The sequence below is a fragment of the Talpa occidentalis genome, unplaced genomic scaffold (genome assembly GCF_014898055.3).
Source record: "Talpa occidentalis isolate TD23 unplaced genomic scaffold, MPIMG_talOcc4v2.1 talOcc4.16, whole genome shotgun sequence".
NCBI classification, from domain to species: domain Eukaryota; kingdom Metazoa; phylum Chordata; class Mammalia; order Eulipotyphla; family Talpidae; genus Talpa; species Talpa occidentalis.
In genome coordinates, this window is record NW_023601653.1 from 83577888 (window position 1) to 83603037 (window position 25150).

At 37.4% G+C, this 25150-nt stretch overlaps 1 protein-coding gene across 5 annotated transcripts in view; it reads left to right on the top strand.

Annotated features, from left to right (window-relative positions):
* The window catches only part of SLC16A7 (solute carrier family 16 member 7), a 125212-nt gene that overhangs the window by 56845 nt on the left and 43217 nt on the right, over positions 1–25150 (top strand). For 4 of the 5 annotated variants that reach the window (XM_054696738.1, XM_037515091.2, XM_054696739.1 and 1 more), the window contains 3 exons: positions 13965–14093; positions 16340–16418; positions 17743–17988. In XM_054696738.1, coding sequence (XP_054552713.1) covers positions 17772–17988 — 217 coding nt within the window. In that variant the 5' untranslated portion in view covers positions 13965–14093; positions 16340–16418; positions 17743–17771. Of the gene's footprint in view, positions 1–13964; positions 14094–16339; positions 16419–16461; positions 16522–17742; positions 17989–25150 lie in introns of those variants that run through there. The other variant, XM_037515092.2, reaches the window with a different exon arrangement.

The window sequence follows — 25150 nt, forward strand, 5'->3', positions numbered from 1 at the left end:
CTCTAATGTCTCCCCTACCCACACCGGTTGGCATCATCATCGTACTCTGTTTCTATGGTATCTCTGAAGTATTTTTTATCTCCAGTCTTTCCTTATTGTTTTTTTTTTGCCTCTTTGAAAATTGGGCATTAAAATTCCCTACTGTTATTGTGCACATTTTTAATTATTTCCCTTCATTTTAATTTCTCCCTTTCATTTCTATTAGTTTTTGCTTAGTATATTTAGGTGCTCTGATATGGGGTACATATATACATATATATATATATATATATATATATTATCCCATTAATGAATTAACATCTTTATTATATGTTGACCTGCTTCATCTCTTCCTAGAGTTTTTGACTTAAATTCTACTTTGATATGGGCCTCCCCGGTGGCGCAGCGGTTGAGCGCTGGGTTGCGAAGATGCCTGCAGCCTCTGCAGCGCCGGTTCGATCCCCGGCTGCTCCCCGGCCACCCGAGGAGGGTCCCACATGGCGCGCAGACCTCTCCTGCCGCCCGCTGCTCCCCTCAGCAGTGTACTTCGGTCCTTCTGCCTGTTCTGCCCCCAGCTATGGCTCTGGTGAATTCTCTCACCCTCCCGTGCTTCTGACTGTGCCCAGTGCTTGTATAAATAAATGAAAATAAATCTTAAAAAAAAGAAATAACTAAATAATCATCTAAAACTTAAAAAAAAAAAAAAAAAAAGATTTAAATTCTACTTTGATAGAAATTGATAGAAATTAAAAATTTTCCATTTTCAGGGAAATCTCTTTCTGTCCCTTCACTGTGGGCTTATGTTTGTCCATAAACCTGAAGTCTTGTATTTGTAGCATATATTTGTTCTTTAAAACCGTAAAGTCACTGTATACCTTTTAATTAAGAGTTTAATGTATTTAAAATTATTGGGAAGTGAGCACTTTCTCACGTAGCTCACTCATTGTTTTTTAATATTTGTAGCTTCTTCATTCTTGATTTCCTCTCTTGTTGTTTAATGAATTGATTTTCTTTGGCGGTATGCATTAGCTTCCTTCTTTTTATCTTTGTGTGTTCCATATTTTTCCTTTAAGAGTACCATGAGGCTAATAGAACATCTTATATCTATAATGGTCTATTTTATGCCAATAATAACTTGAAAAAAAGTTGCATTCATGCAGATCCTCTACAGTTTATTCCCTCTCTCCCACATTTTATGCTTTTGATGTCACAATTTATCTCTTTTACATCATGTATCCATTGACCAATTATTATGCATACTGTTATTTTTAATCATTTTTGCCCTTTAACCTTTATACTAGATTTAAGTGGTTAGCATAATACCTTATTACAATAATACAGTATTTTGACTATAATGATTTATAAAGTGTCCCTTCATTTCTTGAAGAACAACTTTTTGTCATTTTATAAGGCAGGTCTAGTGGTGATGAGCTCCTTCAACTTTTGTTTTTTGCAAGGTAAGAAGATCCTTGCTTAGCATTTTCTTTCTTTCAGTGCTGTGACTATATCATCCAATTCATAAAAATCTGCAAGGTTTCTACTGGAGATTTCATTTATAGTCTTACTGGGATTCCTGTGTGTATGAGAATTTTTTTTTTTTCATTCCATTGCTACTTCTGAGTTCTATTTGTCTTTGATTTTAAACACTTTTATTATAATGTGTCCAGGAGAAGATCAACTTTCAGGGAGTTATAAGGTCATATTAGGTTTATGAATTTGAATTCCAAAAACTCTCCCCAGATTTGAAAGTTCTCAGTCTTTGTTTCTGTAAATATGATTTCTGTTATCTTCTTCTTGGTCAGCAATAACGCATGCGTAGTTTCTCTTTATGATATCCCATAATTAACATAGGATTTTTACACTTTTTAATTTTTTGGTTCATCTCTGAGTGAATTATTTCAAATGTCCTGTTTTTGACTCATAGGCTTTCTCTTGCTTGATCCATTCCTATCCTCAGTCTCTCTATTGCATTTTTCGTTTCATTCCTTATATTTTTCTATTTCAGAATTTATGTTTGGTTCTTTTTTAAGATTTTTATATCTCTGCTAAACTCATTTTGTTCATTTTTGTTGTCCTGATTTCATTGAGTTGTCTGTCCATGCTTTTTGTAGTTTGCTGAGCTTCCTTAAAATAGCTATTTTCACTTCTTTACCAGGTAAATCACAGATCCCATTTTTCTGGAGTTGGTTACTGGAAAATTATTGTGTTCCTTCGGTGGTGGCATGTTTCTTTGGTCTTCCATGTTCCTTGATATCTTGGATTACTGTCGTTTCATTTTGAAGAAGTGGTCACCTCCTCCCGTCTTTACTGATGGGGTCTGACAGGGTCTGCTCTGGAGCGTGAGGATTTCTCAGACCTCCACTATTATTACTCCTATTCCAAACTTCTTGCTCCCTCTTGTGGCAGATTTTTAGAGCTCATATACCATCCCTGATCCTACAAAGTCAGGCTCTGTGCTGTCAGCCTTCCTTTAACTTTCCCTTGGATGGTGCTGAATGCTCACATTTATGGTTTTTGCCAGGTCTGTGGTTCAGCTGGTTCTCTGCTCATGCTGATTAGCCTTCTCGGAGTCAGGTGTGGATTGGAGTGTTATGGGGGCAGACATGAGGAGCATCAGAGGTGCCTATGGGCAGTTGGGGTACCCATGGATAGATCTCACGTGATCGCTTCCTAAAGACGACAGTGATGTAGTGCGTGCGCCCAGCATCCATTTCCCGTGTTTCATTCTGAGTCCTCGCTGCTGTTCTCCCGGCTTCTCACTGCCTCCCGGCCATGTAACTCATGACTTACTGTCCTGGTGGTAGCTGAGAAGTGGGTCTCTCACAGCTTCAAAGACCAGAAGGTCACTGATAACCCTCCGCGGGAGACTCACTATCTGAGAAGTTCTCTCTGCACATTGATTTTTGCTCAATGAAAGAGTGACAGTGACATACTAAAATCGGTTACTTTGCCCTGCTCAGTATTTCCAATCTCAGACTATTTTGCTGCAACGGTCTGCTGCAGCTTCTTCATAGGTCTCTTCCACAAAAGCTCTATCACTGTGAATGATTGTCTAACTCGGTCTTGGGGGTCCATGGTATAAACTCTTATTCTAACATTCTGTTGTGTGTGTTTTAATGTTGTCTTTAATGTTTGCCCTCAGTAGAAAAAAATGCAATAAAAAGTGTCAAATTTTTGTATTTTTGAATTTACAAAGGAATCTATCTGGGAGGAGAGCTTAGGATTCTATCTTTTCACAAACTGCATTTTGCTTTCTAATGAAAAGATGACATTTGACAGAAGCTTGTTGAAAAGAGCAACACCCAAAACTCAGATACGCCAATCCGTGTGTATTTGTTTCTGTGGGTGTTTTTGTGGGATTCCCAACCAGTACAGTCAGGAAAAGGGGGAAGGGAAAGAGAATATTTTCTTTTCTCTGCATTGGATTGGGAGATTAATTCCTCCGGAGTGCTCTGAAGGGAAGCCAGATGTGTGGAGAGCTTTGGGAGGTAGAATGGGAAACTGATGATGAGTCAGTTCTTAGGGAACTCTGAGGTGAACAGGGATGTCACCCGTGGTGATCACTTGGGAGCTGAAAAGAAAATAAGGATTCAAGAGCTAGTAAAGAAACAGGCTTTAAAGAGGAAGGAAGAGAGGAAAAGACTCAGGGTTTTTTAGCGTAGGAACCGCCTTTTCCTACAACGAGCAGAATTAGTGGGGATTTCACCTCTGGTGAGTGTGTCCTTTTGAAAACTTCCAGAAAGCAGCTAGTAAAGGAGAATTAATATTTGAGAAAGGATCGCCATATGGGGTGCAGATCGGAACACACAAAGCATAAAAGTGGCAGCTGAAAATATGGACGTAAGCAATGCTCGTGAGCGTATGTGAGAGAAAAGAGAGTCAAGGATGTAGCCTTTTTGAGAATCCACATGGGCTGGGCCTGAGGAAAGCAAGTCGAGATGATAGGATGATGTAGTGAGATGAAGCCGAAGTCTCAAGTACAAGGTGCAATTAAATATCATTAAATACCATAGAAATGTTAAGAAGATGAGATCCAGCAGCTCTGGAAATCATCGCTCATCTTCCAGAGAAAATTATTCAGTGACGCTTGCAAGAGGAAGGACAGAAGCAAGGGATGATGAGTGGGTGGTGAGGAAAGATGGTCCCTGAGTGAGGTTTTAAAGAGAAGATGAGAGAAATACAGGGACAGCCCCAGAGAGAAACAGGATCTCGACACAGCTCTGCTTCCCTGCTATTTTAAACTTGTGGCGTTCAACGCATTTTGTAGGCTCCATGGGAGAACCAGACGAGATCAACACATGGAAAATCTGGAGTAAAAATTATCAGAGAAAATCCATCGTGAAGAGAAGAGAGACCTCGTTAGCAATGAGGAGTAGATGGAGTCATCTGAGGAAAAGAGAGGGTTGCCTTCTTCTGTAGGACCAAAGAGGGGGAAAGATGTGGGATGGGGGTGAAGACAGGCTCTCCCTTCTGCTCTCTCCAGGTTTGGAGTGTCGCCGTTTCCCCACGGAGGACAGAAGGAGGGCGGGTTCGTCCCTCCTAGCTGAGCTGCTGTCATTCTGTCTGTCCGGTCGGGATGGTCAGTTTCGTGTCTGAGAAAGCTCGGTGCTCCCTTGGGGCGCAGGAAGGTAGTTAAAGGACGCGGCAGGCCAAGGGCCCGATTCCAGCACAGCTAACAGAGTAACAGGCGTGAGTCCTCTGGGGAAGAGCATCAGCCAGTCAGCAGGAGAGGGTCTGGCCGGGAGAAGGGCCGGGTTCCCAGCCGTAGGACGGATGGGCAAGGTGGACGGAACATTAAACTATAAAAATAACCGGGAAATTAAACGAGGATCAAGATAATGCCTGGAAATATTGATCCTTTCTGTCCAATTACCAGCCAGCCCTGCAAGCAGGCAGCTTAGCTGCCTTTAGGAGAAACCTAAGGGAGAAGAAATGGATGCAAAGTGCGAAGGTGAAAAAATAATTTCGTTCTTTCTGGCTTGGGTGGCAAGTGTGTCCTCGGTTCCCAGAAGACTGAGGGTGTTTGTTGAGGTGTTTTTGGGGATTCGCAGTCTTGGCCAGTGCAGTCAGGAGAGGGGAAAAGGAAGGAAATTTTCTTTTCTCTGCGTGGGGGGTGACGCTTCTTTCTGCTGACCTTCCAGAAGTGACAAGCTGGATCGAACCAATTGATTTATTCCCAGCAGCTCCTGTAGCGCTCATCTGGGTTATATTTAACTTTGGGTTTGTTTTTGTTCCAGTCAGCCCAGCTTCATTATCGGGGCTCAGTGAGTATCACCGAACAATAACATCAGGTTCTGAATGGGAGAACTTGAAATTGGGATTTCTGTGCGCTTCACGGTGAGACTTCTGCGAGGATCTGCATAGTCAGTCTTGAGAGTGTCATACCATGTGATGAAAGTGAGCACCTTCAGCTCTGCCTCGTACTTCAGCGAGGTTTTATTGATCTTTTATAAGAAATGACCACAGTTCACTGTACCCATCAATGGCAGTGTTGTGAAATTTATATAAAAGTTTGACAAGAGGAATTGTGTCTTGGAATGTTTGTAGATCATCAAGTCTTGTGCATTATTAATGATCCCTTTAGTGATTGTTTAAATTCTCTTGAACATATTTTCATCAAACAATGTATGATGGATGTGATGGCCTTTTTGCTGGTTTTAGAGTATAATTTTTTATTTATGGTAAATAATTACATAGATATGGGAATTAAAATATACAGTATATGGATTGAAATATTGCATGGTTCTTTATAATTTTTATATTTAATATGCACAGTGCTGTTTTCATTGTCTTTTAAATATATTTTCATATCTAATTTATTTGCAACATTGAAACACACTGCCCCACTTTTATGGAGCATATTCTTTTAAAAAACATAAAAATGTGGCCTCCGTGGTGGTGCAAGGGGTTAAGCACCACACTATGAAGCAATCCACAGCCTCTGCAGCACAAGTTCAATACTCGGCCGGCCAGGGAGAAACCACATGGTGCAGCAGACCTCTCCTGTCTTGCCCGCTGCTCCCCTCAGCAGTGGATTTCAGTCAGTCTGCCTGTTCTGCTCCCCACTCTGTCTCTGGCGAATCTTCTCACCCTCCGGCATCTCTGGCCTGTACCCCAGCTTTTATATGCATAAATAAATAAATCTTAAAAAAATAAAAAACATTAAAATGTGCTTTAATGTAGTAATCTCAATAAATGAAAAACTATTCATATACAATCTCACGCAATAACTATTAGGGAAACTACATTATATTTTGAAATTGAATAAAATTCTAAATCTGCTTAAGAAACTAATACTTTGGCTTTAGGAGGCTCTATGTTTAACTGTTAAGTGCATGCATCTGTTTACTTAGACAAGGAATTTCTCGAGATGTTTCTTTCAAGAAAACTTTTCTCATTCAGTGCCCAGCTTTTAAAATCTTGGAAAAGTTGCTCATGAGATGTCTATCTGTTCATTATTTATTTAGTTTTTTTTTAAAGATTTATTTATTTATACAAGGACCGGGGTACAGGCCAGATGCGTGGGAGGGTGAGAGGATTCACCAGAGACAGAGCGGGGAACAGAACAGGCAGACTGACGAAGTACACTGCTGAGGGGAGCAGCGGGTGAGACAGGAGGGGTCTGCGTGCCATGTGGGACCCTTGCCACCCAGCCGGGATCGAACCCACACTGCAGAGGCTGCGGACAGCTTCACAGCGCAGCCATCAACTGCCTGCGCCACCAGGGGAGGCCCTATTCATTATTTATTTTTGCCTGGAAGTAGTGTTTTCCTAGGAAGGGAAGAAATTTGTAATTTACATGCTAATAAGATCTATAAAAGAGAACTATTGTCATTTTCAAGCCTAATATATGAGCTGAGAGCGACCTCAGAGAACTCCTAATTCTACTCCAGCTTTTTACAGATATGGAAACAGAGTTGGTGGGAATGTCACATGCTCAAATGCTTACAACACGTCAGTGACAGTCATGTGACGTATGTGTTTACATTTTTCCTGGTGTCCGGTCTCCGCATGCTACATAAAGCAGGTCACACGATACTGAAAGGAGTCATTCTAAATATTTGGTCATTTTGCATTTTCAGCCAAAACTGTTTCTTTCTGTGTAGGCTGGTAGCACATTTTGCAGCATAACCTTTAAACAGAAGTTTGAAATTATTTAGTTCTTCTTAATACAATAGTAACATCCTTAGCAATTTTCTTAGAGGCACGTGTGTCCAAATATACTTATTTACAGACAATTTGAGTTTATTAAACCATTGATTTCTTCTCCACACTCACTCCCAACTGTTCTGAGAGAATTTACTGGTGTCTGTCTTAAGCCTGTGGAGGTTTTAAGAGAAGTTATTAAGGTTACATCTTTGCTTTGGTCTTCTTTCTTTTACTCATCTTGCTTTTGATTTAGTTTTTTCCCTGAGGCAGTGTCTCTACTTGAGAATATTCTATGAGGCTGAAAATGGGGGAAAATACATCTTTATTTTTATTTATTTATTTTTTTAAAGATTTATTTTTATTTATTTACACAAGCACTGGGTACAGTCAGAAGCGTGGGAGGGTGAGAGAATTCACCAGAGCCAGAGCGGGGAGCAGAGCAGGCAGAAGGACCAAAGGACACTGCTGAGGGGAGCAGCGGGCGGCAGGAGAGGTCTGCGCGCCATGCGGGACCCTCCTCCGGTGGCCGGGGAGCAGCCGGGGATCGAACTGGCGCTGCAGAGGCTGCAGGCAGCTTCGCAACCCAGCGCTCAACCGCTGCGCCACCGGGGAGGCCCATACATCTTTAAACTCTGCAGTGGCTGTAATATGTGAACTGTCCCTTCTCCTCTTACATACCTGCTTGCAAACAGATCAAATCTATTAAGATCTTGTTGTTTAGCAATTCACTTACTGTGTAACCTTGGCCAAGTTCATTAAGTTCTATCAACTTCAGTTTATTCATTTATAACATAGAAGTAGCAATAGTAATAATACCCACCTTTTAGGTTCTAAGCATTAAATGGGATAATTATTTTACAGTGACTAGCACTTATAAAAATGTGTAGTATGTTCAAATAGTAAACATTCAAAGTGTATATGAGACAATACAATTATTCCATTTTGAAATAGAAAAATCAGTATTTTACTTTTATTACATCAACTACTGTTGTAATTCTATTACTTAAAAGCAGAAGCAAATTACTCCCATGCATTAATGACCCCCCAAACTGTGGCAACAACACCATATTGGCAGAGAATAAGATCAGCCAAATTAAAGAATAGTTACAAAAATCAAAAAAAAAAAAAAAGATCTTGTTGTTGTTGCCTCTCTTGGTACTTACTAAGCATAGCTGGCAACAGCCAACTCCTTCTACCAACATTCTTTCTCTAAATACCTTCTCCCAGAATCCTAATGGCATTGTATACATGTTATGCCTTTCAAGATATCATAGAGAACAGTTTTACCTAATAGTTTGCCATTGCGTGACAAAAGTTGTCATTTTTTAAATCTTTTTTAAACAAGGTCCTCAGCGCCAGCTGAACACCCCTAATGCCAACATGTTTTAAAATTTTTCTTTAAACACCACACCTCCGATTTTGTTGCCCTATGGAAAAACTCTAATATTGGAGGGCTTGTAACAATAGCTAAATATTTCTTGCTACTTGGAAGCTGTGGTTAGGCGCTAGTTCTTAGCTGACTCCAGTGAGCTTGGCTGACCTTCAAACATGTTCTTATTTTCAGGGATCTAAGCTAATGGGATATTGTTCTCATATTGAAGGTAAGGACTGCAGTTATAGAGTAAAAACATGTAAATGTGTTTTAAGCTTACTCTTGGACATGATCTGTAATTCATCGGTTTATATTCTGGTGATGAAATAAGTTACATGGCCTAACAAAATGATTTTTGCCTAAAAGAGGTGTGATAAAGATAGGTAGGGGACAAATAATTATTAACAAAAATAAAATTACGAATTTAATTCACTCATAACTATGTCATTGAAGAAATAAATGATAACTTTATGAGATTTCTAAGAGTTCTGTAGCCCTTCTCTGTAAAGACTCATAGTGGTGGCTGCTGGTGCAGTTATGGTGAATCCATTCAATGGTTCATGTAAAGTGGGTGTGAGAGTCATCTCTAAATGTAGGCTTTAGAACTTATACAAAACCTCATAATTTTATACATAAACAAAGAAGTGTAAAGCAAAAAAAGGAACTTCAAAATGGAGACAAGATCTCTAAATAAAATGGCTTCCAATGTTACCATATTATTTTATTATAACCATATTGAATGGATAGTTAAAATTAAGTTACTTTTCAAAGCAGCTATAAAAACCAAAATTAAGGAAAATCACTAAATATGTAATATTAACTTGAAGTATTTGATAGATTAGATAGTTGTATTATCTAAAATTTGTAAAATTAAGGGTATATATTTTTTCTACAACTCGCACCCTAACAATGTAGCTTATCTTAGCACGTATTTTGAGTTTTACTGTCACAAATTTTTATCATCTTTTTTCAATGATGTCTATATTATAAATATTTACCAAATTATTATAACCATCATTTAATGTATGTATAATAGACTTATTAAGTTGAGCACACTAATGTTTTCAGCCACTTCCCAAAGTTGGGAAGTTCGGTTGTTTAATTTCCCAAGGGAGGGCCTCGCTGGTGGTGCAGCGGGTTGAGCGCAGCGCTGTGAAGCTATCCACAGCCTCTGCAGTGCAGGTTCGATTCCCGGCCAGCCAGGGAGATACCCACATGGCATGGCAGACCTCTCCTGTTTCGCCCGCTGCTCCCCTCAGCAGTGTCTTTGGTCCGTCTCCCTGTTCTGCTCCCCACTCTGTCCCTGGTGAATTCTCTCACCCTCCCACACCTCCTGCCTGTACCCTGGTTCTTGTATAAATAAATAAATCTTTAATAAAAAAATTTCCCAAGGGAGGTAGTGGACAGGGGCTCTAGAATCTTGAGACTACAACTGAAAAAGTGTTGGATGACAAATGAGCCTAGATGGAAATATTATGACAAGGTTCTAAACAGAACAGTGGTTCACAGGAAAGTGCAGCTATTTGGAGCTAGGGAGAGGGATCAGTAGACCAGGGAGGCTTATCTTACTGAAATGGAAAACCATGTTACTCAAATGCCTCTGGCCAAGTTGATTCACCTTGCTGTGGCACCATTTCTGGATCCTGCTCCCAGTTGTGGCAATGGAAACTTTTAGGGGATTCTAGTATATTTCTGAAGCTCATCATGGTATCAGGGTATCTTATGGACTTTTTTCTTACTCAATTTTTTAAAATGTGATTTTTAATAGAAAAGTGGGAAAATCATCTTCTGGTTCCGTGATCTTCCTAGAAACATCCAGGAATGATTTCTAACCCTCCTTCCTTTGTACCTTTCCATGTTAAGGAAAGAACCATCCCAGCAAAAAATCTTTGAAGGCTAAATGCAAAGGGAAAGACCCTAAATCTCTTAAATACCATTTCCTTTTTCTCCATGTTGGCCAGAGAATGCCACTAAATATGAGAGGAGAGAAAGATAATACAAAAATTTCTCCAACTATGCCCCAAGATATTTTAAGATTCTTAGGGGCTATTTCAGGGGATGAGTCAAGGAATAAGGTGGAGATACAGGTGGAGATACAGGATCTCTTTGACTCCCCCCCATAAACCAGAGTAGCTTGTTTGGATACTGGCATAATCAGTAATATTTTTTCTTTCAGAAAGGATTGTATGGCTTAGAAAGCTATAGTGCAGAGAACAGAGCCCATGAACCGAGACAGCACAGGGCAGCACACCCCAGGGTCCTACAGCTCCTTTGAAACTACTCTGCTCCTAGGCCCTTGTACTCTGAGCTGATGATGGGAGGGACAGTCCTTATGATTTCTGAACTGTGTTGAGGATTATTCTTCCATTGTCCTGGTTTAGTTGGAGGATTGGAAAATCTTATTAAATGGTATTTTTGTACACACTGTTCACTTCTGACCATATTTGCTCAATCTTTTCAACATGGATGGGCTGAGAGTACTCTTAATCTTTAAGTTTTGATTGACAATTCTGTCTTTAAAGCATATCACTCTGCTGACATTTCGCTATAAGGAGTTAAGAAGAACCAAGCTGACTCACTTAGAAATAACTTCAGCTAAATATCTGATTTCATTATTCACAAGTTCTACAATAGAACTAGAAGATGAACTTGATTGAGATAAGTTCCTCGCCACTTTTAAAACAGAAATCATATTTTCCCCATAGACTTGTAACACATTCTTAATTTCTTACCTATTATCTAAGAAGATAGAGGTCTTCTCTACAATGTTCCTTCGTTGGTGGGTCTCACCACTGTCACACTTAAGAGTCTGTTCATGGCAATAGTCTTTTTTCTTTCATGTACCTCAAAAATTATCCAGGCTCTATTATTGCCCAGTTCCAAAGTCACGTCTACATTTTTAGGTGTTCTACAGCACCCTACTCCTAGTCACATTGTCTTAATCTGATAGGGCTACTATTACAGTGTCACAGGCTGAAGTCTCACCAACAATTGGCATTTATTTTTCACCGTTTTGGAGCTTGGGAAGCCCAAGATCAAGAATCCAGTAAATTCCATGTCTGGTGGGGACCCTCTTCCTAGTTCATGGGCAGTTGCCATTCACTGTGTCCTCACATGGCAGAAAGGGTGGGTGAGGTAGCTCTCTGCCTTCTTATTTATTAGGACACAGACCCCATTCTTAAGGCTTTAACCATGTTTGGAATGAGGCATACATTTCCAGTTCTTCCATCGATAATTACATGCTGGTTTGTATTTGTTCCTAATTTTTCCATTAGTTTGACCCTTATTATCAATTAGTATTCCTTTTAACCACAGGAATAACTTACTTATAAAAACAGGCTGTGTGTTACTAACATTTTGTAGGCCATGCGCTATTGAGATACCTTGTTGTCAAAGTAAATCAGTCAATAGCATTTAAAAGATGGTCCATTTTGAAGAATAAAATATCTCCCAGGATCAGATTTCAATTTTAATTCAATTACATGTTAGAAAAGCAAAGATTTGGCTCAGTTTAATGCCTGTTATAAAATTGGGTGAGTTTTCACCTAAACTTAAGCATTGTACATTAATTTGACATCACTATCTACTTTTGTGTAAGGAAGAGAAAATAATGAGTAAAGCACCAGTCCATTATTCTTTTAGGAACATATTAATTTTTTTTAGGAGAAAACATAATCTACTTCATAGATAGGATGTAAAGACCAACTCATGCTTTATCTATAGGCTATCTAAAAGAATTTATAGTAAAGTCAATAGTCTCCTAACATCTATTGATTTAATTTGGTACCTAGTTTGCTGAGTACATTATTTCTGGACTGTGTTTTGAACTGTTAACTTCTGGATGCCATGGACAATTGATAACGGTTCATAAAATTGATGCATACTGATTTAGGAAGTCAAAATGATCATTCACTAAGTATGTAAAAGAACATTCTGGTATTTTGTGCAACCTAATGAGAAAGGGCTTTGAATATAACTCAAGAATCTAACCAAGGGTCATGGATAATATTTTAATTATTTGTCCTAAATCATCTCTATAGATTTTGTATCCAATATTGATCCCCATAAGATTAGGCAAACTTCTTGAGCATATTTCACTGTGTAAGTTGTTGAAATGAGTAGTCATCAAATCATTCTTTTATTAATGATAATGATATTTTGTAGTCTATCTCCTCAGAACCTGTACAGAAGAGACACATGCAAATAAGTTGGAATAATGAATTTCTAAGGACTTTCACATTTAGACCTTTGGGGTTTAGAATTAAAGATATATGTGTGACAACATACACTTAAAGGATGTGATCCTGTTCCTCTAAATCATATACAGTATTGCAAACCAATGTGAAGAACTCAATTACGAAATACACACTTGAAGAATATAAGTAGTTGACTACTGAGGGGCAAGACAGGCAAGGGTATGTGCAGGAATTGAAATTTGGAAGTTCACCCTAGAAATAAAATGAAAGAATACATGTTTAAGTGAAAAGAACGGCCTCCGCGTTTGTGTAGTAGAGTAGGAACAGCAACAAGTAAATTAAGTCACAAAGTGTAAGACACACCGGATGATTTCACTTGTATGTGGAATATAAACAGTCAAAGAAAAAAACCGTCAATGCACAGCAAAAATATTTATTGAGCTCTGAAAAAATACTGGTTACCAGATGGAATTTGAGGGAGGGATGAAGAGGGCAGGGCATTTCTCAACTTTCATCTAGGCAAAGGAATGGTTGGTGCTTATAAAATAATCTCTAAATATTACCTTCTCTATTCTCAGTCCCATATTTAGGTTGAAATAAAGGCATTTTCTGGACATGCTTGGGAGACTTAGCTTGTTCACCTGTTACCCATATTTGATTGAAAACTTTGAATTGTAAATCAGAAGATATAGAAAATACTTTGAACTTATTTTTTCATGAATCTGTCTGTCTCATTGTAATATTAATAGTATTTTCATAATTTTCTTTTAATTTTTAAATTTAATTCCATTTCAATGTACATTTTAACAGAACTTAAGAGTGAATTATGAAATTAATATGGGGGACTATTTGAATAACAGCTAATGAATGCCAATAAACTCCCTTTTTATAATGGCAAATTTGTAATTTATTGTTTTTTATTTAAAAACCCTAATTTTCCATTTTACACTTTTTACTTTTGCTCACATACTACATGTTACATTTCAGATATATTTATTATGTATACGCACACACTCACATATATAAAAATATATATATGTTATATTTTAAAAGGACAGGTCCATTAGGAAATGGAGAAAGATAAAGGGGCATCTGCATACTCACAGGGGGGCAAGAGAGCTGTCTAGTAAATATTTTTAATCCAATGTTTTTTAATATTCATATATATTCAATCTGCTAATACTTAAAAAAAGATTCATTTGGGGTAAGTTGAAGCTAATGGTTCTGATAAGTATACATGTATTTCTTGTTTTTCTTTTTTTTTTTAGATAATTCAGGGTTTGTTCTACCTCTCATTTGTGTTGCCTTCTAATATCACACTTCAAGAAACAGCAACTAAATTTAACGATTCCACGTGTAATCCAAAGAAATCTGTTCAAGTGGACATCTGTCAGCAGGTAAAATTATACTTTTAACTGTTTTTCTTGATTATGGCTACATTAAAAAAGAACAAGACACAACAACCAGAAGTTACAGAATCATGCACAAGAAAATAAAATGAAAATTCATTAAAATTTATTAACTGGGGCCTCCCTGGTGGCGCAGAGGTTAAGACACAGCCTATGAAGCTATCGGCAGCCACTGCAGCACAAGTTCCATCCCCGGCCAAGGAGCTACCCACAGGGTGCAGCAGACCTCTCCTGTCTCACCTGCTGCTCCCCTCAGCAGTGGATTTCAGCCAATCCGCCTGTTCTGTTCCCCACTCTGTCTCTGGTGTATCCTCTCACCCCCCACCTCTGGCCTGTACCCCAATTCTTCTATCCATAAATAAATAAATCTTTAAAAAAATTATGAACTGATCTTGACCATTGGTCAACTCAGGATTCATAGATACCTGTTAACACAGAACAGGTGACACTCTTGGAAGTGGAATTTTCAATCATTAATTGGTTCTGCATCCACTTCATGATGATTTAGTTAAAAGATCTTAAAATGTCAAAATAGACTGGCAGTTAGAGGAGAGAAGATTCTCAATCTGGAGTGTGCAGTTACAATTAAGATCAAGTAAATGTGGTGGAAAGAGAAAACAAACAATCATATACAAGACAGAAGTGATATGTATGCAAATGTTCAGAGCAGCATTTGGGTAATGACAACTAACTGGAATCAATTTATTAGTCTTTATATGTACATGTGTAAATAAGTATATACACATAAATATAAATGCAAATATGCAGAAGTAGTCAATCATCGTTATTCATAATTTCATATTTATGAATTTGGCTTCTCACAAATATGTGTTAATAATTGTAGTTTCAGACCTCCCTGGTGGTGCAAGGGGTTAAGTCTCAGCACTATCAAGCTATCAGCAGCCACTGCAGCACGAGTTCCATCCCCAGCCAGGGAGCTGACCCACATGGCGCAGCAGACCTCTCCTGACTCACCCACTGCTCCCCTCAGTAGTGGATTTCAGTCAGTCTGCCTGTTCTGCTCCCCACTCTGTCTCTGGGGAATCCTCTCACCCCCCCCCACACCTCTGGCCTGTGCCCCAGCTCTTGTGTGCATAAATATATAAAATTAATCTTTAAAAAAAAGGAATCAACAATGTGAATAAGATGACTTTAAACAGAAGCACTCATACAAAGTTACATGTTGATCAGTGGATGAAAATGTTTTGACAAGAGGTTGGCAGAAACCTAACCCAGATTTCTGCTAGGTGCAGCCAGTTAAAAATTCAGTGTTTATGGCAACTTTATAAAACACAACTCACGTGAATTATGAGAATCAGCTATGCTATATAACAGCAGGTCAGCAGTTTATAACCATCATGTATAAATATAAAATTATATGAAACCAAAAGCTGAATTCCCAAGAATTTATTATTTATATATTGAGGCTTAAATAAGAGGCTATAATAAATATACTTAGGTATTTTTATTGCTTGTGCTCCTCCAATAAATTAACCAATGTTCTTGATTATAATTCTATTTATATAATTTTAAGAGACAGCAGTGATAAGTGAATATAGTTCCTGACATTATTATTTTACTTGGTTCTAGTTTCTTAATCTGTCAGAACGTTAGTCTCATTTTAAAAGTAGGGCAACATCTTTAGGGCTATTGTGGAAATTTAATAAACAGATAATTACTTAAAAAGCACTTTCTTAACATAGAACTCAATATTTATTGAACCAGAGATTCTTTTTCCATTTTTGTAAATTTATGGATTAGATTATAGATTAATATGATTATATTATATATAATTTTATTATGTTACCCATAATATATACTATATATTATTAAGATATATTTTAATAAGGTAAGAGACAGCAAGTTAATCCTCTAAAACTGTTCTCTAGTTAATGTCACTGTAACCAGGAAGACTGCACTCTACCTATTTTGTTTCATTTTTATCATAATTTCTCTTAAGGAGTTTCTGAAATCAGTCTGGATATATTCATGGAAAAATTAGAAAACTTTAATGTGGAGAATATTTTCACTCAAAGTCTAGTAGGTCATATAGGAGATCATTGAAATAGCTATAATTTCACGTTAAACAAAAATTAAACCCCACATGTTATTTTCATTGATATCTGTTAAGGTTTTTCACAGATGTTTCTCAAAGTGTGGTGATACTAGTTTTTATGCACTTATTTACAGTATTATCTTGCAACAGAAAATTATTTCTTTTCCCTCTGTTTCAGTTGAAAATACTCACCCATGGAATGAGGGTAGTAAAAAGCTCATAATGGAAAAATACTAAATGTCACAGTTAAAAGCTAGGTGAGCAGCATCACTCCACAAAATCATTGATTAGAGAACCATGATGTTTTTAACTCAACTTCAATTATGCTGAGCTCTGTGTGATTCTTTCTCCCACATGAGAGTGAGTACCTTATACCATAAAGGTAGCAGTTAAGTATTCTTAGGCATATTCAAAATCCATTTCTTTAAGAAAAAAAGCATACGACCTATTTAATTGCTATGAAATGTGTATAAACGTATCAGCCTTAAGATGATAGGTAGTGCCATTTGTGCAAAATGCATTAAAACTAACTTATGTGTTAGAACCATGCAATTCCTAATCCTATAGATTTAGAAAATAGATTCATGCTGAAATATTTACTAAAAATGGAAAATTCTAAATTATTCCCATTATTTAGTTCCTTAAAATCCATCAGATTTAATACACAGTCCACTTTGCTCTTTATTTAGAAAAATTGTAAACATTTTGTATTAATAAGTTATTCAAGGTGATGACAGTTGTATTTTTCTCAACCCTAGAAATCAGATTGAGATCGCTTTGTTTTTTTCACTTTATCAATTTTTTTTTTTTTTAAATTGAGGTGACATTGGTTTAAGACACTGTATGTGAATCAGAGGCCTAAAATCACACCTCCTTGCATGAATGTCTTCATGCCTCACCTGGGGCCACGGGGTCCACAGTCCTCCACCACAGCCCATTATGCCCCCCTCCTCAATGTGAACTCCCAGAACCTTCTGGAACCTCACTTCCATAGTTAGTTTTCTCCGGTTTGTTACCGGTTTGGTTTTATCTGACCCTTTGTTTTGTTTCTCTCTATTCCACATATAAATGAAGCCCTTTGGTCTCCTATTGACTTTATCTCTTCCATTTCCATCCATCTTACTGCACATGGCAAAAGTTCGTCTTTTTGGAATAACTGAGTGGTATTCAGTTACGTGTGTCTGCACCACAGTTTTTAAGCCTTTCCTCTGTCCTTGGGCACATAGGCTGTTTCTACAACATGACTATTGTGGCGAACATAGGAGCACATACATCCTTTGAAACGAGTGTTTTTGTATTCTTGCGCAGGTTGAATTAGCTTTTATTTCATTTCAGATCAATACAGATTGAAATCTTCTCATTGAGTATTTTTCGAACCCTAAGCAAATTAAATCTGTTCAATTTCTAATCCTTAACAGTGAGTTCCCTCACTATTTTTTTGGTAAATTTTCTGAATACAAATATTAAAAGATATTAATAAGAAATATATAGTTATAGTTACATTGGGAAGCACTGTTGGTACTGATCAAGAGTGATCAATGAAGATGAAAACATGGTCTAATCTGTTATTTTTTCATATAGGTTACTTGAATTTCAATAGAGGAGCAAAAATGCCACCACCTGCAGCTGCACCCCCACTGCACACACCTCCGGATGGAGGGTGGGGCTGGGTAGTGGTGGGTGCCTCTTTTATCTCCATTGGATTCTCATATGCATTCCCCAAAGCCATCACAGTATTCTTCAAAGAAATTCAGCAAATATTCAACACATCCTACAGTGAAATAGCATGGATATCCTCCATCATGCTGGCTGTTATGTACGCCGGAGGTAAGGGTCTTTGGAATCAATAGAACTCTGGAGTAAGGCATTGAATCCTCTAGGCTACAATGTTTTGCACGTAGTGTTGATATCGGAAAGCCCAGTTTTCAGATTATAGTCACTTAAAACCAAACAGAAGTATAATTAGAACTGATTTCGTAATGATTTTAGTGATACAGCATCTCTAACCAGTCACTTCATTCTGAATCTTATTAGTGTCTTTTAGAATGAAGATTTACATTTTACTAAATTATAGAATATCCAAGGGAAGTATCTTCCCATTTAATTCACAGTAAAGTCTACAGTGACGTGTTGGTGTCATTTCCTTCTATTGCTACCACTGGTTAAAATGCTTTATTTTGAATGAGGAAGAAACTCAAGTTGCTGAGAGTCTATAAGCCTGGAAAGGAATTCATCTGAACCTGCAAAAATAGGGTGTTATCATTCAGATTTGTGACATTGAAAAAATAATTCCTTATCTCTGGTACTTATAAAATATGACATCATGTTATTTGAATGGTTGCATGACAATTATCTTGCATTAGCCCATGTTCAAATGAGGATATGGCTCATGATGGATAATGAACAAATCAAAGTATCACATCGTTTCTGAGTGTTAAAAAGTTAGAATTATTGGAGCATTATTATGTCAAATATATTTGTTAAATCACTTTCAACAGCAGACCAGACAGCCTTACAGATTTTTAAGTCATTCGTTAAAACATTTAGATTTTAGAGTTTTTATTTTTTAACTGAATATTTCACTTTAAGGGACAAGTACAGACTCAGCATATAAAGCATTTAAAAGAAATCCTACTCATCATCTACGGCAATTTCTTACTTTGCAGGTGAAGATAATCCAATATTCATTGATATTTATTTCAACTGAGGTTTATCTAAATTCTTGCTATTTATCATGCTACCTAATTCTCTTCATAATCTGAGAAATAAGTCTTATCTTTTCTCTATTCTAGAGCTGAGGAAATAGCGATAAAATGCTTTTCCATGTCAAACAGTTCATTAGTGGCAAATAGATATTAGGAGCCCAGACATTTAATCACTATGCTATTCTCACATCTTCCTCTTTACCTCTAGAAAGTTATAGAGACAGATCTAGGCCAGGCCTTTTGCAGCCAAAGAAATGTCATTTGTTTAGTGACATAATAATTATTTATTAGGATATTCTAACTTCATGTACTGCCAGGGTAAAAATTTGACACTCTAATAACCGTGTGTGTGTGTGTGTGTGTGTGTGTGTGTGTGTGTATTGTCCAGTTTCTTTGTGCCAGATTTTGCATTTATCCTTACACTTTTGGCCAAATTAAATTGATACATGTTTGTTCCAGTACCAACAGGTATGTTCAAAAAGCTATTTTGTCATTGAAAATTTCTGCATCTAAACATTTTTCTAAGATTCTCCTTTGATCAATTGCCTTAAGAATTGTAACTGTGTGATTTTTGATGACTACAGAAATGGTAGGTCTTGTTCTTTTGTCCCATAAGATGTTCTTAATAACATTTTTCTAGAATATTAGAGATAGCAATCATGAAATCCATCTTGTTATAAACTCCAAGATGTGCTGATTTTTAAGATACGTAGTTCCCCCCCTTCTTAAATATAACTGAAATATCTTCTTCTAGTGAATTCATCTAAGTCTCGTGAATTTGGACTTAAGAATATATTAATCATTCCCTGTTAAGTAGCTAGATGACCAACTCATAAGCAAAACAAAAATAAGTTATACGTTGTAGGTAGTTAAGTCTTAATTCACTTTCTCTGTTGGTTTTAAGCAATCTTAAATCTTCAATCTTAGCCCATGTTCAAATGAGGATATGGGTCATGATGGATAAAGAACAAATCAAAGTATCATATCGTTTCTGAGTCCACGTCATAGTCCCTGCAGGGAATACAAGTTTATTTCTTGTTTAAGCAATGTTACCTAGTAGCTGTGCAGTCACCTAAGGCTTTTCACTTTTTTTCTAAATCTGTTCCATCTGACTGGACATGGAATGAAAGCAGACATTCCTATAATGAAAGATTATATGAAGCATTTTAGATGCCAGCCCCATGGGGTAAACATCATTTCTGTACACATTCCACTTAACTAGAGGGAGGGGCTGAGGGTACTGGGGAAAGTTTCAGATAACTTCCTATAAGAAGAAACAGAATTGCTTCCACCATTGCGTTTCAGACAGAACTTGATACCCCAGCAACCATTTTTCATCCAAGAAAGGCAGGATGTGTTTATTAACTTGCCATGGCCATATGCTCGCCTTCCATTCCCTGGCTGCATTTAAAAGGAGGTTTAGGATGAAGAGAGCTATAATTATTTTTCTCAAATGATGAAATGTCAATATCAAATTATATAAAGTAAATACATATTTATCATTATATAAATGTTTTCCTTTCAGTCATGCTCTTAGGTCCCCGTGTTTAATAGATACAACATAAAGTTCTGAAAGCACAAAAGACAAATCTTTTGAATTTACTCCAGTGATAGTTTGGTAAAATAGTTATGAAATTGGGGGGGGGGGACTGCCTTAAAATATTTAGGGTAACAGAGGAGTAAAATATGTATAAACTGAAGAGTAACAGAGATTTTGTTTCTGGCTGTTTCCAGAAAGCCATGTGAGAGACATGGAAATTCTTAGTACGTAGTAATTGACGATGGTACTGTCTAGGTAAGACCCAAGTAAGACCTTGAAATATTTCTTAATTGCTTAATAGTTATAGTAATAGTTAATAGCAAATATTGCTTAATAGTTCTTAATTATCAGAAGTGAGACTTTGACATGCCTCACCTCCTGCCATGGAGAAAAGGCAAATTGCAGAAATCCTGTTACCCTTCGTAACCTTTGGTTTTTCCCTTAAAGGTAGAAAAACAATTCCAGGTCCTTTCCTGCTTACCTACCTGCCATGTCCATGAGGAATGAAGAGCTTATGTACTGACACGGTTTGTTAGAAGTAACATCCATGTCTTATCTTGATAATTAATATGTAATCTTTTAACAAGAAACAATTGGTGCATTTAAAACTGTTATCTCAATATGAAAACAATTTCCCTTATTCACATTGGGACAGATCATTTTTTCAGAAACATAATACCTATAAGGAACAAAAAGTCTGACTGATTCATGTAATCTAAGACACAGATATTGGTCTTGTTCTTTACTTTGCAGTGTTTTTTTCTGGTGCAGCTCACAGATTTTCTGCTTCTGAATCATAGGTTTCTTGTTAAATAAACATAATTCTAGGTTTCTTGGCAAACCCCCTTTTATCAGAAATTCTGTTGTTAGAGTCCAGAAACCTGCCTTTTGGCAAACATCTGTGAAAACCACTTCAGGTTGTGTTCAACATAGAAATTCACTATTGTAGAGAAAGTCAATATTTGATCGCAAAACTATTTAAATTTTCTTCTAATGTTTGTAAGATCTCTATTTACAGAGGCCTTTTAGTTACTGGTTAGAAAATAAATTCAAAGACCATAAGATGAAAAGACTTAGAATTTACTATGACGTGTAAGTCTCTCTACGAAGTAACTGAAGAACTCTGTTCAACAGTATACTAATTGCCTTAGTCTGGAGAACATCTAAGATCTGACACACTCATTAGGGCTTAGCACTCCCCCTATTAATCACCACCGTGGGGTCACTGTGCGGGATGGAGTGTGCTCAGAGGCCTGGCCTGTGATGTCAGGGCTGGAGTCTCTTGTAGTAATTAGTTGGCACCTGGGCCCTGGTAGCAAGGTATTCTCTTCCCTTCTGATGTCTGAATTAAAAATGAAACTAATAAAAGGTAGGCAGGAAGGATGGAAAATAATGCAAATTATGTTTATCCCTTATTTCATCCTTAGAATAATGGCATTAAATTATAGCAGCCATCTGGCTGTCCATATGGTCTCCTGGAGCTCAAATGCTTTTCACCAAATAGGTCAAGCTGAGTGGTCACCCCGTTTATAAAGCACTAAGTAGAGGTGGAAGCCATATGATAGTGTAAGTGTTTTACATTATTTAGACAGATACAGGAATTTATTTTGTAAATAGTGATTACATAGGATTATCTCTGAGTGTGTGTTTGTCTTTGTTATCCTGTCAAAAGATAAAGTGAGCGTGGTTAGCTCCACAGTTACTGGATACAGATTTCGGGTTGCTAGTGTCTGAGTGCTCCATGTTATTTTTCCGATAATATCTTTTTTAAGTTGGAAGAACTGGCCATTGTGGAGAGAATTGGCTTTGTCTCCATGGTAACTTACTCTTCTGTTTTCTGTGAACAGTGACTACCAGTTGCGTAATGTGTGGGTGAGGGTTTTATGGTGGGCTGCTTTACACAGAGGGCGGAGTGTAGACCACTTAGCCTATTTTACTGTAGATCAAGAAGCAAAGAGTCTTGGGCCTCCCCTGGTGGCGCAGCGGTTGAGCGCTGGGTTCCAAGGCTGCCCGCAGCCTCTGCAGTGCCGGTTCAATCCCCAGCCACCGGCGAGGGCCCCCCCCCCCAAAAAAAAAAAGCAGAGAGTCTTAGGTGTAGGAGGTTAGTGGCCATAATATAAAGTGTATATTTTGCCATTCATTTTAAGGCAAGATGAGCTCACTGTATGATTTTACTTTATACCCGAAATACTTTGCAGAATGAAAACTATTAAAATAAGACATTGAGTGCTGCATCTTAGCAGCAATCAAGAAAAAGCTCATTTTATTGCTGTGCTTGAGATACCTAGAAGTTTCATCTTAGCTTTACAAAAACCAGAAAGTATAGCTGGACAGTCCTCCGCAAGTCATCTGTGTACTTCTTATACCTAAGCCATGATAGATTCATTTTTATCCATGAACATACATAAAATTTCCTAAGAAATATATATGGAGGGGCAGAAAGCATGAAGTGACTAGAACTGACCGACAAAATGTGAGTGGGAGGACTCGTGTCTTCCCTGGGTACCTGAATTAGCCCTTCCAGCTCACCCACACCTTCCGTTTCTCTCTTCCACATGGAAGTCCAGCATGACATATTTTCCTGAAGTATATTGATTGGTTTTAACAATTTTTATAAATATTCCTTTGAAAAGGAGATATTCAGTGTCTCCAAAGCAGCACTTATCTTAGGGTTGAGAATGACTACTAAGATTGAGAATGTATTTTTTAGTTAAATATTTTAAAATGATCTTATCACTGTAGAGATCCAATCTCATATTTTTATGCTTTGTAAGTGACATTTGATGGGTAATGTCAGAGAATTGGAAATGTCCTTTCTTATGACAGCAGTGACTTTAACAGAGTGATTGTATTTTGTTCCTACAAGTCACTGGTCACATTTTCACCAAATAATCAATGTAGAACTTCATTTTATGTGTGTTTCTATTTAAAGACACTTCGTTAAATATGTATTGTTGACTCGTTTACATTACACTCACAGCAAACAGCACTGTAACTCCTGCCTGAAAAAAGCTTATGTAACATACATGTTTTCTCAGTAAGATGCAGCACAGTCTTCTTGTGCTCAGTGCTATGCTTGAAGGTCATTTTAAACAGCAAAAATCATCAACAGAGAGTACACAAATGTGGAAAACTTGTCACTGGATCATGAAAAGGACACTTGTTTCCAGTATGTGTGAACTGAAGCAAAGACTGTCATCTGACCTCAACAGGGAACATTTGTTTCAGGTGATTCAAATTTTCCACTCTGCATTTTTTTCATGAATGACTGTAAAAAAAAAAGAAAAAAAGAATGGCTGATTTGGGGGTTACAAAAGAGCTTAGTGATTAGGCAAGTTTGCAAATATGATCAACAATAACTATGGACTTTCTCTGGCAGATTTCCTCATTCCTGTGTTTTGTAAGAGGATTTGAAGTTGCCCAATGATTTCAATACATTAGTTTAATCTGTTTTGAAAATAAACCTGTCCAGCTACAAAGCTGATTTACATTAACATTTATGTACATACACATTAATTATGATCCTGGATTTTATCAAAGTTCTTCCTACGAAAAGAAACTTTCTCAAGCTGTTGAAGTAAGAATAATTATACTTGGAAATCTTTCTAGTCCCTAGGAGGACTTTAAAGGTAAAGCTTTCGAAAGCTTCTGGAAGCTTGGATAGATTTTTGAAGACTGATGCTAACGTGATGCCTTGAATTATTCTGATCGCAATGTGCTCTGCACACTCTGGAAATGTTTGATGCCTGTAGCTTTCTCTTGGTTTCTGTTGCTGCTCTTTGGCCTCACCTCTCCTGCCGTCAATGGGTAGCATTCATGGAAGGCCGAAACGTTATGAACAGGAACTAGGACTTTGCTCTCCTTCAGACTCAACTGTTCTTTTCAGATAATGAGTAAAGGTTTCTGTAAATAAGAATATGAATGAAGTCTGGACAATGAACAGATGGGAACAAAAGGAAAAAAATGTGAGATGGGTATTTAAGTCATTGAGAGCGTTTAAGAACTTCTAACAAACTTCTCCGCCAGCTAATCCACCGCTCATGCCCATGACTTACACTGATACAGAAGCATAAGAGTCATCAGTAGACCAAAAACATTTCAAGCATCCTTTTAGTACTATTCATTAGGAAGGGAAAAAAAAACAGTTAAAATTCCTGAGATTTAATCTCATCCGGTGTAAGCTGTTGAAATATTAGTTGGAAGATGAAATGGTGTGTGCTGTGGGAATGACAGTTGTGAAATCCACGTGGCACACACAACACATTGCCTCTTGTTGACTTTGGGACAGGAATTGGGCATAGAAACTGTTTTTGAAACAGAGGTCTGTGTCAATGTTGCAGCTCTCTATCATTCTTAAAGGATGGGCGTGAAATAGATTGAGAAACTTTTCAAAGTCTCCCTGTATTGTTTTCCTGTTGGCTGGGACAAACCTTTCCCCTCCACCAGAAATATGCGAAGGGTTGAATTTTAATAACCTGATTTAGCATGTCCTTGAACACTCAGAGGTTATTAACCTTCCAGTGTGTCTTGGGTACCAGGAATGAATATCTATATAGAATTAATTTTTCATTTTCAGACAAAGAAAAACAAGTTTAATGAGATGAATCAGATACATTGAGCTACAAGTCTTTCTCATGAACACCGCTTCACACAAGAAATGGTATTAAATACCTTTATGTTGTGGCAAAAATACTACTTAGAGGTTTTTCTTAAATCAAACATCATATATTTTAGAAGCTCGATA